At 34.4% G+C, this 20,351-nt stretch overlaps 1 protein-coding gene across 1 annotated transcript; it reads right to left on the bottom strand.

Moving 5' to 3' along the window:
• Positions 1-1,648: 1,648 nt before the first annotated feature.
• Positions 1,649-14,965, bottom strand: LOC149086401 (DNA damage-regulated autophagy modulator protein 1-like). Its single transcript, XM_089255330.1, has 9 exons — positions 14,610-14,965; positions 11,550-11,628; positions 9,640-9,761; positions 8,141-8,295; positions 7,662-7,839; positions 5,967-6,040; positions 5,447-5,563; positions 3,382-3,607; positions 1,649-2,758 (listed from the first exon to the last, which is right to left on the bottom strand). Exons 2-8 carry the CDS (start codon positions 11,618-11,620, stop codon positions 3,431-3,433), a joined length of 894 nt encoding a protein of 297 aa, XP_089111456.1. The 5' UTR covers positions 11,621-11,628; positions 14,610-14,965; the 3' UTR covers positions 1,649-2,758; positions 3,382-3,430.
• Between the last annotated feature and the right edge of the window lie 5,386 nt (positions 14,966-20,351).

The raw sequence follows: 20,351 nt of genomic DNA, 5'->3' as shown, positions 1-20,351 counted from the left end.
ACAAAAAATATGAACGATATACCTAAACTATTAGAGTAATGACCAGTGGCCACCCCCAGACGCTATACATATTATGACTGCTTACTCTCATGTGCCCTCCCCCCATCCCTAAGGTGTGTAGGATGTCTTTCTAACTATTAGAAAGTCTGGACATAGCTTTTTACTGAGCAAAAGTACATGTATATATTACAAAAAAAACAAAAAAGTGTAAGTTGACATTCAAAAATCTGACCATTGATAATCTGGTTCTTTCAGATTTCTGGCATGGATTTCAGAGTGCATTTTAAAGTTTACTGTTTCAGCATGCCACTGTTTTCATAATTCGGTTGAACTGAAATTCTACAAAGCTGCTCTATTTAGTTGTGAGCATTAAAATTTCACTGCCTGTTTGATTAATGTTTAATTTTCTTTGTTTAAAGAACTGTAGGTAGTCAATATATCTATTGACAGCATATATAACTATCCAAAATCTGTAATTTCTTAAAATTCTGGACCCCTCAGGTCTGGAGGTAGTCTGATTTTTGAATGTCAACTATATAAACTAATAAAGACTGCAACCAAACAAACTTTGATCTTTAAATAGACAGGAAAGTGATCAAAAGGAAAATAAAGGACTCGATATTAACCATTCAAGCTGGGTCAGAAATTTAGCCAAAGGAAATGATTATGATGAATGACTCAAAATGTTCTAAGAGGCCCCAAGACTAGTCATAGATATTCAAAAATAGATAGTGATAGGGTGATATAGGGAGCAAAAGAAAAAAAAAAAACTCAGCCGAGAGAGTGGAGCTAGACATACAGAATACGATGATCTGTAAATGGGCTTGCAGCCTGTGATGTACCACGTACTGAGATCCACGCAGAGGGGTTAATAGATTGATAGACATGTTGGATAACATCAAAGAAAATAAATGTATGAATATGAAGAGATTTCCAAAATAAATATATAGTACCACTAATTAATATATATATTTTTTGTAACCTTTATATATATACAAAAATTTACTGTTCGTGGACCATGGAAGTATAGTTAGGATTTTAGAAAGGCTAGACAATTGGTTGTGATTCACAAGAAAAAAGTGCTAAAGAGAGGAAACAAATCAATATTAAGAACAGAAGAACCAAGATTTTTTTTTCATTACTGAAAAATAAACGTGCAGACAGACTCGTTTTAACAATTATGGTGCCTGCGATTGAAAAATACCTCCAACATGACCTTGAAATACTATCCATAAACACAGAGTTATATTAATAGCTCACATTTAAATGAACATAAAGCCTCACTTTTTGGAGTGACCATGAGTGGTTTCATGCCCAGACAGTGCAGCATTCCATTATCATATCAACTGATAAATAAGTATACTTATCACATATTTGATCTTTTTTTCTAATCAAAATAAGTATTTCTAGCAATTTTCATAACTAATGAAAAATGACAATGTTTAATGAAATGAATAATGTGGCCAAAGTGCAATGTGTACCTTGTGTTTACAACCATACAAAACCATTATTCAGAAACATTCACATTTTACAAATCAAGCAGAGAGACATAACCAAAGCTTAATAGCTATTAAATCTACAAGAAGAAACAAATATATAAATATGTATATATTTTACATTATGTATAAATGATCCACACAAATAATATAGCTGGTAAAAATCTTTATATCAATATATAAAACAGATTCTGTATAAAAAAAAATACAGCTTTAAAATACCTAAAAAATGAAAGATAGCCTTGCTGTAAAATGATTGATGCGATAATAAGAAAAAAATTAATATAATAATACATAATTTATACTAAACATGATCTCATTTAATTACTTAAAATGTTTTGATAGAAAGCTAAATTAAATTTTCAAAAATTGGAAAGATTTAGTGAACAGTAATCATAACCCAAATTTCTAAATAAGTGACGACAAAAGTGTAAAACTAATTTTCAAATCATCACAAGTACCACTAAGACAACTTCTTCAAATAATGGTTTCAACGTGCATGCAGGTAAAAACAGTACCACACATCCAAATTTAAAAAAAAATTAAAAATGTAATTAATCACAAATATTACCCCAATTTCAATTTTCAACAAATAAGGATGAACCAAGTCTTCTTTTTTTCAATAAAAAAAGAGCAAATGTTTGAAATCAACAAAACGAAAATCACAGAAAACAAAAAATCAATAGAAAAGGTATTGATTGAATAAATAGAGAAAATTCTAAACACAAATTTTTTTAAAATAACCTCACAAAAATGAAGATAGAATAAAGGAATATAAACGAGCACAATTACCATGTTATGAAGAAATTATTTTCATTTTGCTCCTTTTCTTATTGAGTACGAAATATTCATCAAAGAAAATTTTGTCAGAATACTTCAATGTTACTTGACTGTGGTGTATTTCTAAGTATTCACACAATCACATTTACCACCTTCTTCATAAATACTGCAAATTAAATGTTTCTTGTCAATGCTTACTGCAGTTTAAAGCAAAACTCTAGCCTCAAAATACTTTCAATAAGTAAAGCAAATTGAAATAAAAAGTCTAAAAACCTTCTCAATCACAGTCAAGAGAGAGATTTTCCCCTTATAATTTGCAAAAATGCAAAAGTTATGATACAAATAAATTAAGAAAATATATATGTTTGAATTCACCCTTTTTCTATATATATATAAATCTACATCTTTGAATGTAAAAAAAAAGAATCCAGTGCTTCTATGCGCTAAGAAATCTGCCAGCAGTTTCTAACTTCGTGGCTGACCTAAAAAAAAAATAAAAATATCACACATTATGAAAAAAAGTTGCATAATTTACTTCATTACAAGATGAGTCTTGGGTGGTCGATTCGACTAGAGTGTGTCACATTATACATAAAATTAAGTAACTTAACAATGAAACGTGAAATTTGAGTTATGCCTGCATGTATACAAAAAGTACTGAAATTTATCTCGCTATTTTGAAAGCAAGAAACTGGCAAGTGAATATGGTTTTCAAGTCTCATTGCTCACCAGGGCAAAACGTTTTTCAAGGCGGTAAAAGTGACTTGCATTTGGGACTCAAAAAGTTGGAAACTAAATTCAGTCCACAACTACACTGCTGTCGGACAGATCATAAATAGGTTTCTGTGCAATTATATTCCCCAACCACGACCAGAAAATGATTGGCATCTATATATAAACTTCAGCATTTTTTTCACTCGCATAAGAGAACCTTCTCTGTTTCTGTCTCTTCTTCTGTATTGGAGAGTGAAATTTAAAAAAAGTGTCTAATGCTTACGTGAATATCATAAAAATCGTGGGTAATAAAACAGAGAAAATAAAAGAGAAAAATTAATAAGAAACCTAATATGAAAATAAAAATAACAAAAGCATAAATTAGTTTTACCTTTAAGCACAGTATGTTAAAATATGAATAAGTCTTTTCCTTCCATCATTCAGCGTATAACATTTGTCACCAAAGAGCCAACTCCTCCCCCAATGCTCTCTTCATAAGGTGTTGCTGGAGCAGAATTGGATCTCAAACTTGAATTGGACTGCGTAATGGCTACCCGATCCTCATTCACATAAAAATCATGAGGATGAAGCTCTCGATCAGCAAATATAAAATGTACCTATAGAAAGTTTTTGCAGGAAAAATAATCTCATTTACTAATTGTTGCATAACAGGGAAAAAAGGTTCAGTTCAACATGAACAGAAATATTCAATTACGTAGAATGAATAATCTATATTTGTTAAAATACAATACACTTAAAAAATAAATGTAAAAAAAACTCATGAAAAATAATTACTATAGTGGAACCTCATTTATACAATGTTGAAAAGGCTGGGTCAAACTGGCATATAAATGTTAAGTCATACATCTGAGACTTTGTTAAAAAAATTACTCTCCCCAACAGACATACAAAATATTATAAAATTGAATGTGTTTAATTATATCTCTAATTCTGTTATAAAAAAAAAATCATTTCAATCAAACTTGAGAAAAAAAATTGAATTTTAAAATCACATTTCAAATATCTTAGAGAAATAAAATTAACGGAACATTATTTTTGCTTAGGGAAATTTCTCATCTTGTAAGCTCATCTTTTTGGCAACAGATGATCTGCACCTGCAGCTTGGTCTTTGGTTCTATTTCTCTGCTTCATAATTATTTTCAAAGTTGTCACAGAGATATTCAAATGTTTTGCAAGTTCAACTTTAGTCGTTAATTTAAAATTCTTGTTGAATTCTTCCAAAATTTCTATTAATCTTGTACAGAAAGCGCCTTTCATTTCCTCGCCATTACGAATGGTGCACTTGACACAGCCAGCAAGTAAAGTACCACAACAAAAGAAAATTCTACTGGAAATGATAGAACTGATGAGTGTGTGTGTGCGAGACCTATATTGGCCTATATAAGACCATATGTCTCTTATTGGCAGACCTGTACCCTCGAAATGCTTACAAAGGACATTAACGCCATCTATGAATAATGGTGAAAACATTGGGAGAAAAAAATTTCTGAAAGGACACATGACTATCTTTCAAACAATTAAACCTTGTTTCTTTGGGGCTCGCTGCGTTAGTGTATTCTCAGAAACAAGCAACAAACAAATCATTCAAGTGTCCACTCTAAATGGTCATCAGCCAGCTTTCAGGTCGTTTTCGTATATTTAAGCAATCCTCCTCTGATATTAATAGATTTTATGATGACAATATGCAAGAACTGTTTCAAAAATGGGGTTTCACTGCCTACAAAAATTGTGCGCATTTAATGGATATAAATGACATGTTTTTAATGATTTGGAGTTTGAGTTGGAGTCAAAGTGAAATCACCAAATAATTGAGAGGTTTGCGGTGAAAAAATTATGTTAATATGGAAATGTATAGGAACACCAATTGCAACCGAAGCCAAATATAGTATAAATGTGAAAGTCGTATAACTGAGAGACGTATAAACGAGATTCCACCGTAATTGATCAAATGGCAATCTATTAAAACTTGAGAAAAATTATCATGTGTAAAAATTTAAAATACAATGTTTGACAATGCCCAAGTAATAACTGTTTACTGATGCAGTATTACTAGGCAACTTCCCAGCAATATGTTAGGCACAATACATCCAGTATTGTTAGGCACATTGCAAACTAGTTTTATACGCTCCTTTTTTTATAATGTAAGTCTCATTCAAAAAATATATTCACAATGTACAGAAATAATATTACTTAGAAATAGCCAAACAATGTATGGCTTTGATAATCACCAAATTAAAAATTGTAGGATAATTAGCAGCTGATTTTCTTTTTTCAATATTTTAACAAAAATACTGACTTTGAAAACTGAAATTTTACTTCTTTATTTTTCAGAATTTATATCACATTACAAAGAAAAACCATTAATATTTGGCAAAACAATGAATTTCTGAGAGTAGTTGATAATCAAGATCAAAGTTGAAAAATTATTAAATCACCTGAGGGGAGGAAACTGCCACCTTTTTCATCTCGACAACAAAGGTAAGCACGTAAAAATCGAAGGACATCACCAAAACCCATTCTGAAACAGTACTGATCACATGTTCTAAGAACCCCTATGATGATGGAAAAAAAAGAAGAAGAATAAACCAAATAAACTGACAAATATACCACATGTATAAGGAATTTTCCACTTTTAAAAATTTATGTCAAGAACCTGATACCTTATTTCTTATCCTTTTTTGTCATTTATCTTTCAAAAATTGAAATTAAAAAAATAATAATAATACACTTCAAAACTTCATGGAATTTATTTCAAGATATGGCGGCACAAACATACATTTTTGCAATTAAATTTACGAGCAAAATATTTATATAACTTTTATTTTAAAAAATTAATTTCTCCATTAAAATGAAATAAATGAAAGAACAGAGCAGGAAGGATAAAAATAGTACTGTCAAATATTTTTATCTTATTGCATCAATGTCAGTTTTATCCTCTCAAGAAATTAAACTTACACCATCTTTCGGGTACCATTTAGTGGCATCACTTCCATGAAAATATTTACGAGCTAGAATGCCTGCAACAAGGGCTAGAAAAATGTCAAGGTGCAATACAGCAACATTGAAAAATCAAATTCATATTTTTAATATCACAGCTTGTAAGATAAATTAAGAAAAAAAGATTCCCAGTGGTATCATTTTTATTCTGAAACATGAAATGTTTCCGACCCTTTGAATCATGAGAGTAAAAACATGGTCATGTTTTGCCTGGAACTATTTTTTTGAACTGTGCAAAAACTGGTTGAGTTCCTCAAGGGTAAAATTTGAACAAAGAACACTGTGATGAAATTAATTGAAATATACTTCTTTTAAAATGTTTTGCAAGCCAGATAATAATCTCAAATGAGCTCAATTGGTTGCAAGCCAAAGTTTATGCACCCATACTTTGAATCTATTTTTCATGGGGTATAATAGCATTGTAATGCGTGTACAAAAAAATTTATTGGCCATCTTAATGTGCTCTCAATATTTATCTATGCAGTTAAATCAAACCTCAACATATTTTATGCACACATTTTTACAAAACTAGACTTGAATGCTATTATATGCCATTTTACTTCTCAGCATATGTGTTGCTTTTCATCAGTCTAGGCATAGAAAACTTTTGTGAGAATTACTCGATTTCTTCACAGTAATTTTATGTATATGGTTACTAATCAGATTGGGATGTAAAGTTTTAAGCTAATTCCAAACAGATGTTTAAGTGCTTTCATGACTGAATTAAAACTCTAACATATAATTTTAAACCAGACGTTGGAACATTAACAACATAGCTACAGTGTAGCCACAGGTACAGTAGATCCCATTAAAGATGGGTCAAGTCATTTTCCCATCGGAGATGTCTTATTTCTGTAGCATTAATTTTTACCCATATCAAAATATTTCTGCTTAAGTAATTTCTCACTGTATGGTCCTATTGTATGGTCTTGACAATGATGTCCCAAACAGAATCCACTGTATTATATTAAAAACGAAAGAAAAGCAACATATACACAACATACAATCTGCATAAGATCTTAAACTGTTTCAAACATGGTTATTATAGTGATTATATAAGTTTCCTCATAAATTTAGGTGATACAGTAGAACCTTATTATAATGAACATTGCTTATAATGGCCAGTTAAAAAATTTAATTTACTAAAGGGTGTTGATTCTTATCTGACGGATTTTACATTTTCAAGCAAGATATTAAACATTGATTGTTGTGCTGTTTTGTGTAAACATGGATGCACTGCATAACTCATACCTCTCACCAACCAAAAAAATTAAGCTTAATGCAGTGTATACATACTCATCTTTATCAATTCAACATTTTTTGAAAGCTGCTTCCTATTTGATGGGTGTTTTTTTTTAAACAATTTTTATAGCCTTTTTAGAGCTAACTACTGTATTCTCATGAATGTACACCTTGTTGCATTACACCCACATAAGAATTATTTTTTATAAACTGGACTTTCATTAAAACGGATAACCTTCACACAGCCCCTATAATCATTATAGGGGCTGTCCATTATAATGAGATTAAACAAACAAAAATATATACCCAGTACAACATCAGACATTGACAAATGATATACACACATATTACTTAAATGTTCTTGAAAGTGAAGAAATAAACTATGTAGATAGGAATGATTGTTAAGGATACTGGAGATAAACGTGGCAGATACAATGAACGATAGAACACATCTGATACGATATACAGCTGCTGAATTCAACAGAGGACATACATGATAAGATATTACTGTCTGCAACCAGCAATAAACGGCACCACATCCAAAAGCAAAAAGTGATGCTACTATATGAACAATAACTACACGTGTCTCCTGTAAATGAATGAAGAAAATAATCACTAGAAACATTACACATATTTTCTTTCATGAATAGACAGAATAGAAGGAAAAAAAACAATGACTAAACAGAAATTGCAAGACTAGACAACAAAAGGCAAACATTTATTGTTTCGCTCAGTTCACACCCCCTCCTCACCCCCAAAACATTTTTGATTGCATGCCGTCTACATGGAAATTCTTCAGCCCTATGCATGCAGATTCATTCAGATTAGAGACCTTATTTTAAATTATGGTTCAAGGTTTTATTTAAATGCTATGCAGATAGTAAACTCACCTGGAAATTACAGAGAAGGCTAACACAGAAACATCCTATCCACCCAACTATGATTGCAGCAAAATTAATCTTAAGCACTCTGGTAGATTCTGATGATAGGTGATCCCGATAATGTTGTTCGATAAGCTTGTATCTAAAATACATAGTAGCAGCCACTGAAAAAGAAAAAAAATTCTATTTATATACAAATACAAAAGTCACAGCATCCAAAATGCCCAATGAGGTTACTGAAAAAATTTATCTTTATCATGAAAAAGATTCAAATTATTTTTTGAAATAGTGCTTTGAGAATTACCAAAGCATAAAGAAATTGGCAGTTCTAACTGAATTATCGATGCAAACTCTTACAAAATGTGAACAGAACGTACCCAAGAAATATGCATGTCATGACTAGACATATGTAAATTTCACAAATAAAAAATCAAAATTTCACAAAAAAAAAAAGGGTTTGAAATCGGAAATTTTGCATTTATTTGTGAAAAAGGAACTTCCACTCAAAAAACTTTTTTTTTTGTTAAAAGTGATTTTTTTTTCAAATATAATCATGGCTGTTTTTTAATTATGGTACACTTTTAATTTAAATTAATAGCTGCCCTTGAAAAGTTAAGTACCAACACACACATATACATACAAAAAAAGAATTATTTTAAGAAAAGAGAAAAAAAATCGAATTTTTGAAAGTGAAATAGAACCTATGCAGTGGGTCTTCATCAGGGGGAACCTCATGCATGGTTCAAAAAGTGTAGGCGTTTCTGAAGGGTGGCTATGCCTAATTGCATTAAAAATGCCAACCCTTATATATATATATTTTAAATATCTGAAATCCACTACTACTACTTAACTATACGTGTAACTCGTGAACATGTCTCTGGGGAATTCCTACCGAACTACTACTACTACTAAACCACACGTGTACCTCATCCATATTCCTTTGCGGAACCTCTAACGAATTGGTACAATTGTGTGTGTACGTGTAGTGAAACCTGACGTAAAGTTTGTTTCTGTGTAATGCTTGTTATGTGTAGTGCTGCCATCTGTCACCAGTTTTTCTAACTATGAGTGAAGTGTAATGATTGAATAATTAATCATTGTAGGCCTGTTGCTCTCTGTCGCGAGACTGTTTAATGGGGAGATCGGCTCGCATTTGCGCCTCGAAGTTGGGAACTACGAACTGGTACATATGCAGGAACATGGTGTGTGTGGTCCTAACATATTTATGATGTTGCCGAAGTTATGCACGTATCGGGTTACACTGGGGTGACATTTGAAGTCTGCATGACATAACTAAAAGTCTGTTGGTTTACCACTCGGTAGCTGTCTTTTAACATGATCGCTACCTCTTCCCCACTTGCATGTCTTTGAAAAAATATTTTTGAGAAAAGGCTTCTCCAGTAATAAATTTGGTTACAAAGATGATGTACGTGTTGTTTGTGACTTCAGACAGCCATGATATCTTTCTGCCCATATATTTTCAATGGATGATAATATGATATACTCACAAAAAGCAGCAATGAGATTCACAAACTGGCTGAAAATGCAGCTCTCTGGAATGTAAGTGCCAGTGTCACTGATATATGGAAATTCAGCCTCAACATGTTTCAATGCAACTGCAATGCAGTATCTGCAATAAATATTGGATAAATAAAAAACTCGAACTAACAAAAGAGTAGCAAAAAAAAGAAATGCAAATATGAACTCATAATTCTAATGCTTATGACACAAATTTATATGTAATAATGGCCTAAATATGTTTATACACATATTTTCTAAAACAACCATAATTTTTTGTAATAAAGCCGCAGCTCATGTACTAATGGCTTTAAAAATTAAGCCTTACAGCAGAAATCCTGAGATATTTTGTCTAACTTGATTGACTTTATTTCGGCATTCCCAAAATATCTCAGGTTTTTAAAACTCTTATTTTGCCATCTTGGAGCCCAGGCTATTTTAAGTTTTCTTGATAACGTGCTTTCCTTGTCAATTAACTGCCCATGGCCAAAGTCAGCCTTTATTCAAAGTTTGATAACAGAGGGGGAGAAAGGATGTTTTTATTTTCCTTTTGAGGTAGTACACGATTATGCTTATAGCATAAATGAGAGAAAAAAACTATAGTTTTTTGTTCCTTGTTTTGTTATTATTTTGTATTTGGGGGGGTGGGGGACAAGCATTTATCAGCTCATGCATTCAAAAAAATATATATTGTTCTTGAAAATAAGTGGCAATTTCTAGAAAGTTTCATGATTTCTACTGCAGCAGTTATAATGTGGATCAGGAAATTTTTAAAAACTGCTTAAAGGGTTAATCTACTTCTTGTGACTAATTCAAAACTGCTTCCTATACATTTATTTTTGGACTTTATAACTTTGAACAGATTTGATTAATTCTTATAAGTATTGTTTCTGTTCCATCCAATAGTTTGGAAAAATAAATTTTTACTCCTGAATAATATCTGATGTCAGAATATCTGAAATTCATCTACATGATCACGTAATAATATAAAATTATTGAAAAAAATCTTTTATGGTAAGTCACAAAAAACACTTTATTTGAATATCATTGGTTTTTTCAATCAAAATGACGAGCAGCTTATATGATGTTACAGCATTTCAACAAGAACTTTTTCCTCCTGTGTGTCATTTTTCTCAGTAAGGCTTATTTTCCAAAAACTATTGCTTTCAAAATAATGAAAATACAGTAGTACAGTGAAACCTTGATAAAACAATACTCTCACACCAAGAAACAATATTATTGTACAAAAGATTATCATTTTAGCAAAGTTTTGACGTATTTCAATTAATCAAATAGAATGGATCCAGATTCACCTTACTTAATATAGAGATGATTGCTAATTGAGGAGGATGGATAGGTTGAATGGTAGTCACATTCAGTAGTAAGACGGACTTGACAAATATTTTTTAGTAGTTAATCATAATTTTTTACAGAAAAATTGAGTTAAATGATGTTATTAACAGTAAAACCTCACGAGGGGACAAAAAAAATTGTCTGTAAAAGAAGGGTGACCATTAATCAGGGGTTTGAAGTAAATATTTTTATTACCATTTTACTGTAATACTGGGAGTTAACAGTGCAAAATCTTTATGAAACCACTACCCAAAAATGTTCAAATCACTCTGATTTCTGGTGAGTGTAAGTGACTGGCAATGATGTTTGTCTTAAACCCTCAGCTTCACGGTTTGTCTAAAGAGAAGTGGCTTAAACCTGTTGCCACTACTAGCATATCCAAACAAAACTGTTCTTAGGTCGACTTTTTTCTAGTCAGTTGCCACAGTTAATGGATTTTTTGGTTGATAAGAGGCTTGGTTAATCAATTCTAAACAAAACACAATAATACACAACTAACAATGATTAATTCAAACGTAACTTTTTAGAAAAATAAAAAAATTCTTACGTTATTAAAAATGATGATGGAATCAGGACAGATACAATAACTGGCAAAATGTGGATTTTTTTCACAGGCATCTTTATATCTATTACATAAAAAGAATGTAATTAATACTTGGTATAAAATAATATTCATCAAGATATAACAATCACATACAGTAGGTAGAAAAAAAATTTCAATTTATTTCAAATTTCTTTGCAGGAGTTCTTAGAATATATCCTCATATTTTTTTTTCTGGTGAAAATCATGGCCACCAACCACATCTTACAGCAGGGCTCTAGGGCTGGGATATTTGTTGGGTCCTTTTATATAGCAAATTTATAGTGTGAAAAAACAAATAATGATAAGAATCATTAGGGATGAAACGAATAGTGATTTGGCCAAATAGCTGAATAATGAATATTTGGCTAGTGTTTTGGCCGAATAGGCCTACATGATGGATTCAAAAACATCACATGATGTTAAAAAAAATCATAATCTCAGATAAAGGGCACCCCCTCCCCCGCATACTTCAATGGTAACTACAGAGGAGCAATAGAAAAAAAGTCTCCAGATATACGAATCAACCACTTATAAGAATCAAAATAGCTGAAACAAACATGATTTCTTATCATCACCGGATACTGTACATTAGGGTGGATCAAAAGTATATAGGAAAATTATTTTTCTGAAATTACTTTTGGCATGGGGTGGGAAAGTTGTGTCTTGGGTATATTAATTTGCATAATTTTTTTTTTATTGAAACCCTTTCATATTTTCCAGTGCCTCAAAAATTGACATTTTTATGAAAATTTATTAAAATTTGGCTAGGATAAAATAATACTCTTGTCCTAATTTTCCTGTAACAATGTGTTTCGTTTAGGAAAAGTTGAAATTGTGACAAAGTTCATCTTTGTCTTCAAAAAAGGGTAAAATTGTGTTATATTGTAAAATATAAAAAAAGCAAAAAGTAGTTGCAGGTTGCTGAATGATATATAAATAAAGTAATTTTATACATTTAATAATACACAATAAACAATTTACATTCTCTGCTTATACTTTTTCCATGTAAAATCAATTGTTTAACTCATTTTTTTATAGATACGTTTTAATCCAAAATTTGCATAAAAATGTATTTTTGGCAAATACTTGTGTCTTGGGGCACCGAAAGAAATTAATCAAATTGAAAAAAATTTGCATACATGCTAGTATGCCTAAAAGACAACTTTTACACCCCACGCTGATTCTTTTATCCACATTTTGAATAGATCCACCCTACCGTACAGGGTCAAAAAAACTCATTCCATCAACTGCTCTTCGTCAATTTTTTTTTCTTTTTGGTATTAGAAAGTAAAATTTTCAGCGTCACTTCAGTAAAAAATACAGCTAAATAAGTATAATGATTTTTTGTCTAAAAAGAGTCATTTCCTTGTTGGTGACATTTTTTGAGAGCTGCTGAAATTTTATGTGTTTAGAGATTCATAAAACTGCTCCAAATTGAATTAATAGGAAATAAAATTCAAGGTAAAAGCTATAAAAATTTGTTTAGCAAGATATTATCTGTTTTTAATAAATAACATTAAAATTAAGACAAACTGTAAACTTTACCCTTAATTAACTAATTTCACTAAATAAAAAATCCACTCTTTTCATTAAATTCATACTGTTTTGACGTGTTTTTTTTCAATAAAAAACTTGCTATCAGCACCAATTTACATCCCCATTCATAAAAAAATTCAATACTTTGTGGGCAGAGTTTAAGCTAGATAAAAAATTCCTTTAGCAAAAAAGTAATAATGGGGAAAAAAAAGCTATAGCAAAATGCTAAAGATTAATGGATTTCTGGCGCCTACTCGTTTTGTACCTCCTGTACGCATTTTTGCAAAAGTGGCTACTATTTCTTTCGCACATTCTAGGATTTTCTTTTACATTTTGCAAAAAATCCAATCATAGCTTCAACCCTGTTGTGGGGGCATGAACCATAGACAGTCAACCAACAATGGAAAAGAAAATCAATAAAAGATTTCATAAATCTTCCATATTAAGGTATCCACCTACATTTAAAACACCATTTTGGAAGAGAATATTGAATTTCTTTAATTTTTTATGAAAGCCTTACTTTTTAATAATCCCAAAACAGGCCTTGTTTCGTGTTTCGTCTATATGACACTTAGAACCAAAGTTAAGTCCACTTTAATGTTGTGTTTTTACATTAAGTAATCTGTGAATAAAAACTTAAAACATGTTTTACAAAGATTTAAACACAATTTATAAAAATCTCTTGATTGTATCATTGTAAAATTTTACTAAGATATTCTGCTTTATACTGTCAAGGTCATGAACCAAAATCTAAGATCTATCACATGCATTTGTCGGATTACAGTGTTTTTTTACAAGAAATTTCAAAAAATTCACATGTGCATCAACAGATTTGTGGGTGTAAATGTATGAGCAGGCACCTAAAAAATTTACATTGTTGCCTAAAATTTTCTTTCTGTAATTACTAAATAGCAGGTTGAGTAGTAAAAGAAATTGTTTGGAATTTATAGCAGCATATCTACTGACATAAAAGACGGCCACCATGCCATGAAGAAGCACGATTTTGAACCTTTTTCCCCCAAGACAAAAAAATTTCTGGCACCTAAATGTTTTTCTTTGTCAAGCCCTGCTTATGTGAGTGTACCATACAATCCTTTAAATTTTGGTTCACAACCTGCACCATTACTACCTGAATGAACTGCGAAAATAACAAGACATTACATTCACAGAACTATTTGCAATCGAACGTTAAATGAACTTAGCTTAAAGATATGACTCTTTCATAGAAAATTACATTTTAAGCAGTCCAAAATTTATTTTTTTCTCCTTTTTTTTGAGACAAAAAAAATTTCTACCAAAAAAATTTTATTAAAGTTCACCCCAGTCCCCGTTTTAAAGAAAAGTACAAAGAAAGATAATCAGATACCTTAATTACTAAACGGGGGAAAAAACAAGTGACAACAAATTATTAATAACAATTGCCTCTCAGTGACGTAGAATTTGAGGAAATTGTAAGAAAAAAGGGGGGGTGGGGGGATTGTGTCTTACCTCGGACAGAACAGCAACAATCATGTTATGATTGTAAGTACAAAAAAAAAGACAGACACGATGATTTAATAACAGATGTTCTTTCAATTTCCGAAAAGAGGAAAAGCAATCCGTTGTCAGTTTATCACGGGAATCTACTCATGTGGTGTTATTTTTTTTTTATCTATGACTCATTGATGGAAGATTTTCATTTTCACGCACGCACTGATACGACGAGCAAATTCGCGTGCCTAAAATTAAACAAAAGCCATTGATAAACAAAAAAAACCAATTTCCACTCTTTCCTAGTATAACAGTTTGATTATGATGTGTTATCTCGTCACAATCCGAGATTTTTTTTTCAAGGTAAATACAACACAGAAATGATGTAAACACCAAATGACCACTAACTACTACAGCTACATTGATATAAAATCGATTATATAATAGATAATCGATTTTTGAACTTAGGTTTTCAGCGAACGTCTTTTCACTTTCCGCATCCTTGAGGGAGGATCGATTTCATCGGAAAAACAAAGACAATTGCAAAAAAATGGACAGAAATGACGTGAGGGGAGGGGAGAGAATAAATTAATTGAGGGGATTCAAACTTTTGCCCCCCCCCCTCCCTCCAGTGATTCCAGACTTATGTAAGGTTGATTGAGGGATGTAGCAAAAAAAAAAAAAGGTATTTTTCACGAATTTCAAGATATTTTTAAATGAATTCAAAACAAAAATTTAAACAAAATATTTTTTTGATTTTAAATACTTTCAAGAGAGGATGCCTTTCCCTGCTTATGTCCCCGATTGCGATCAGAGGCGCATTTACAGTCGAATCCCGTTTTAACGGACACTTTTCGAATCCCCAGATAAGTTTACATACAGGGCCATTTTTAAACAACTTGGAATTCCTTTACAACGAAATTTCGTTATAACGAAGTGATTTCTACGGTCTCTTGGAGTTCGTTATAACGGGATTCGACTGCATATGGTTTTGCCGTCTGCGGGCTACGCGAATTTCGCTCTCTCTCTGGCCCTACTTCTATTCTACTCCAATTTTCGTGAGTACTACTAATATATATTCCACACCCCCGTGCTATAACCTACTTGGCTCCCTCCCACTCCTGCAATTGCACCTGTCTCTCTAAAGTTACTCTTTTATGGTAGCTCACATGCTTGCACGCTATTTTAGTCACTCGCATACCTGCACGCGTTCTGGGCCGCAGCTATATGGTTGGTCAACAGGGCAGGAAAACTCCCTTGTAATGCTGGAAGAGGTGGTGAATTTGTGTGTCTCCCCCCCCCCTGGTTCGGTGCCCGGTGAACCAGTACCTACTGCACCCCCCCCCCCCGTTGCGGAAATGGTAAAAACGTCACCGTCTGTGGCTTACCACGTACTGAGACACGACCTCCTATATAACCTAAGACGCCTTCATATACTGGAGTATATGAAGTATTAAGGAGTTCTAATATAACCTATCTAGGTAACCTTATCTATGTTATCTAGGTGGTCGTGACTGAGATCTCAGGGATCGCAGCGGGATTATATATTGGCGGAGATACGAGAGGACATCGGGGGAGGGGGAAGGCAATGCTCTCCCAGCGTCAATGACGGAGCCGGTATATGCATATATACACACAGGGCTGCAGCTAGATACTTTATTGTAACCCTGGGCAAGCCAGAATTTTGGCGCTCCTTGCATGTAGAAGAAGCACTTAAAAGGTGAATTTGGCACCCATTCCGGTCCACCAGATCTACCTGTCCGCCCCCCCCCCTAGTTGCAGCCCTGGCTCTAGGTCATTCACTGACCTGGTCCCTTGCTATAGGCGGAGATTGAGTCTGGGGGGGGGCACGATGATGATGATGTCAATATGAATTGACATCATCACATATATACATTAGATCAGTCGACTCCACGTTTGACTCTGTGGGGGGGGGGAGAGAATGCCCCCACGCCCCCCCCCGTATCTCCGCCCATGTCCCTTGCTCTGTGGGTAGCTCGTTTTGTCATTTACATCCCTCCACGTTCTAAGTCAGTCGTTTGCTCACTCACGTGCTTGCAAACTCTCTGGGTCACTCACTGACTTAGTTCTTGCTATTTCAACAGACCTACAAATGTAATTCAATCGTAATACATCACTCACTTCTGAAATATAGATGGCAGCACTAAAAAATCAAACACAACACTACATACGCACTCACTATTAAGTACACACAGTTACACTTCCGGCACAACTCACTAGGTAGTAAATCGCCCATAGATGGTGACAGACCTGAGTTGTGCTCGGTTTGAAAGTCCTTGCTATTTGGCAGAGGCTGATTTATTGAGGGCTGTGCAAATTTCGCCTCCCTTGTCCCACTCTACTAATTTTCTTAGCAACTTTCTTCAAATTTGCCTCCCTGGGCTATTTTAACCCGCTAATCCCCTCCCCCCCCATAAATACGCCACTGATTCCGATGTGTAACGAGAAATTTCGATACGGTTACCAGATCTCTGTATTTTGTCCTACACCGTACACTATGAAATGTTCGCATTAAAAAATAAAAAAAATCCTCATGTGTTATAATTTTTTTTTATAATCAGGTTACTATTATAATAAGTTGCTGCATTTTAGAAATGTATGACATCCATATTTGTTATGGGCATCTTTTCTCGGCCACCTTGTAAGGCATTTTGCCTGTTGTGACATTGTATTTGTATTAGCGTGCGTACTGCTTGTGCCTGAGAGATTTGCTGAACTTTCGGTAAACGTGCACGGAATGTCACTTTTTTTCTAAAAAACAAGCAACACGAACCGGACAAACAGGAAGATCTTTGGCAGAGGCGTGGAAATGTTTTAGACCGGTGGGTGCTCGAGTTGTAGATTTTGATTTCTGAATTAACCACTTTACGATCATGGACGTAATATTGTGTCCAAATGCCAGTGGAATAAATTCAAGCGAGTTCTCTCCGTTTTCTTTCCTCTCTCATCATCATCGTGAAGCTTTCTTGCAACCCTATAATGTTTTTTCCTCTTGGTTTTTTGTACACCCAGACAGTGATTTTTTTTCCACATATGATGTATCTTTCTTATAAGAATGAAAGCGAATAGGTCGGATGAGGGTGAAAAGTGAAATCTACTTTGTACCTATATTTTCTAATCAACTTATCTACTCTTTTATTTGTTTTTCCCCCTTCCTTTTCTCTTCCACTTCTTTTTTCTTTTCCTTTTCCTAATGTGCGCTTAGTTAGGACAAGGTTAAGCAGTTGTGATCGTATTGCCACAACCTTCCAACATATAAGATTCCGGAAAGGTGGCATGAGTCTTTTATAAAGTACAGCCGTTGTACGGTGTTGGAGCCAGGGGTGCAGTGGGTGTTCGAACTCCAGAATTAACCCCTTCGCTTATAAGTGATTGGCAAGAAATTCGGATGCTCGCCGATTCGTGAAATAAAGAGCACCCGAATTTCTTGCCAATCGCTTGTAAACGGAGGGGTTTTTTTTCTTTCAAACCGAGCGCAACTCGGGGTCTATCACCATTTATGGGTGATTTACTACCTAGTGAGTTGTGCCGTAGGTGTAACTGTGTGTGTACCTAACAGTGTCTGATTGCACATGTAGTGTTGAAGCGGATGGGTTAATTCCGGTGCTCGAACACCCACTGCAGCCCTGGCTCCGACGCCATTGATCGTGGGTAACCGATCAACGTGTACATTAAAAAGACTCGTGCCACGTTTCCGGAATCTTATGTGGTAGAAGGTTGTGGCAATGCGATCACAACAGGTTCGTTCATGGTTGAAGAAAAGTAAAGCCATGTTTTCTTGGGAACAGGTTTATCAGCGCCGCGTGAACCGAATAGGACCATTTCGCGTCGGCAGAAACGTGTAACTTTATCACGCGTTGCGTTTGTGTTTTCCTAGTGTGGCACATCATCTATTCTGGCGTCGGCATTTCCACGTATTTTCGCCATTTTATACAATAAAAAAGGGCAGACGGACCGGAAAGAAAACAAGAAAAGTCAAGAGTAGATAGGCGAAACCAGCGGTGCACGATGCATTTGTCTCCTCCAGAAGCACGCCCGACATAAAGCGCTGGCATGTTGCGCTCTGCAGGAAAACAATCGTACCACTTTTCATATTGGTGAGTGGACGGACGACGGCGGCGTGACTGCGCGGTTCACGTTGCACGCGGTGCCAAAAACCTGCTCCTAGGAAAACCCGGATTTAAATAATAATAGGCGGACATATTAATTTTATCTCTCTCTTCCCCCAAGGAACCCGAGTATACTTGCTGTTTTATCACACCTCAACATGTGGACAAAGCAAAACTAGGACCTGGCATGCTGCTCCGAAAACGTTTCTACACGCGCAGAAATTGTGAAGCTCAATGGGATTGTGCATGGTGCATGGTTAACGTCCAATGTCTGGCCATTTCATGAACTCGCCAGACTTAGGGCAATTTTTATGGCAATCATCATAGAGTAAGGGTGGCTAACCATGGGTGGAGATACGGTAGGAGGGGGGGGGGCGTCTGGGGATATTGCCCTCCCCCCCAGCGTCAAAGGTGGAGTCGACTGATCTAATGTAAATGTGTATATATGAATTGACATCATCATCATCATCATAGTGCCCTCCAAGCAATAATGGCCGTGCCCCCCCCCCAGACTTTCAAGTCTATCTCCACCTATGAAGTTAACCTCTTCTAGTCATAATCCAAAATCAACGCGATCACCTTTTCGACGAATGGGATCCTGGTGTAATGTCCACGCGGGTGAGGGTAAAGAAGTATATTGAATGCTGCTGGGTGAGGTAGGCCAGGTCGATAAGATGCTCTCCTAAAGTACCAAAGGACTTTCAGAGGCAAGTTCGATACCCGGTTCGTCCTAGTCAGAAACTTTCCTGACACAGGGGTACAACAAAAACGGTGACATAACCACAGAAAAAGAATGCTATCGCAGGCAATCCCGCACCGAGGGGTTATCACACCAACCTCTCGGTGAGTATAAAAAAAATCTGCCGTTCGGAATCGGCAATAAATTGTAGGTACCTGTCCAATTAGCTCTCGTGTGCAAAAACTGACCGTGGTGCGGTTATTATGTTAAAATTATCAATGACCAGTGGAAAGGACACGATTTGAAAATTCGACAAAGTTTGCTTAAATTTCACAAGAAACCAAGCCCCACGGTAACCAGTGGAAAATATTTGAAAATTGGAGAACGTTCCCTTTAAATTTCACGAGGAACCGAGCCCCACGGAATGCAATGGAAAACATAAGAAAATTTGAGAACGTTCTATTTAAATTTCACAAGAAACCGAGCCCCACGGAAACCAGTGGAAAATATTTGAAAATTCAAGAACATTCCTTTTAAATTTCACAAGAAACCGAGCCCCACGGAAACCAGTGGAAAATATTTGAAAATTTGAGAACATTCCTTTTAAATTTCACAAGAAACCGAGCTCCACGGAAACCAGTGGGAAATATTTGAAAATGTGAGAACGTTCTGTTAAATTTCACAAGAAACCAAGCCCCACGGTAACCAGTGGAAAATATTTGAAAATTGGAGAACGTTCCCTTTAAATTTCACGAGGAACCGAGCCCCACGGAATGCAATGGAAAACATAAGAAAATTTGAGAACGTTCTATTTAAATTTCACAAGAAACCGAGCCCCACGGAAACCAGTGGAAAATATTTGAAAATTCAATAACATTCCTTTTAAATTTCACAAGAAACCGAGCCCCACGGAAACCAGCGGAAAATATTTGAAAATTTGAGAACGTTCTG

The sequence above is a fragment of the Pholcus phalangioides genome, unplaced genomic scaffold, assembly GCF_987345545.1.
Source record: "Pholcus phalangioides strain wild (caught in Gottingen) unplaced genomic scaffold, Ppha-v1.0 ptg000004l_1, whole genome shotgun sequence".
NCBI classification, from domain to species: Eukaryota; Metazoa; Arthropoda; class Arachnida; order Araneae; family Pholcidae; genus Pholcus; species Pholcus phalangioides.
This window is presented reverse-complemented; position numbering and strand designations above follow the sequence as displayed.

What these genes read in the sequence shown, in the direction of transcription:
- LOC149086401 (XM_089255330.1), bottom strand. Translation starts at nt 11,620, where the DNA reads ATGCCTGTGAAAAAAATCCACATTTTGCCAGTTATTGTATCTGTCCTG. An exon ending in CCATCATCATTTTTAATAAC is followed by an intron (nt 9,762 to 11,549) that starts GTAAGAATTTTT and finishes TATTTATTGCAG; the next exon opens with ATACTGCATTGCAGTTGCAT. An exon ending in GAATCTCATTGCTGCTTTTT is followed by an intron (nt 8,296 to 9,639) that starts GTGAGTATATCA and finishes TTTCTTTTTCAG; the next exon opens with TGGCTGCTACTATGTATTTT.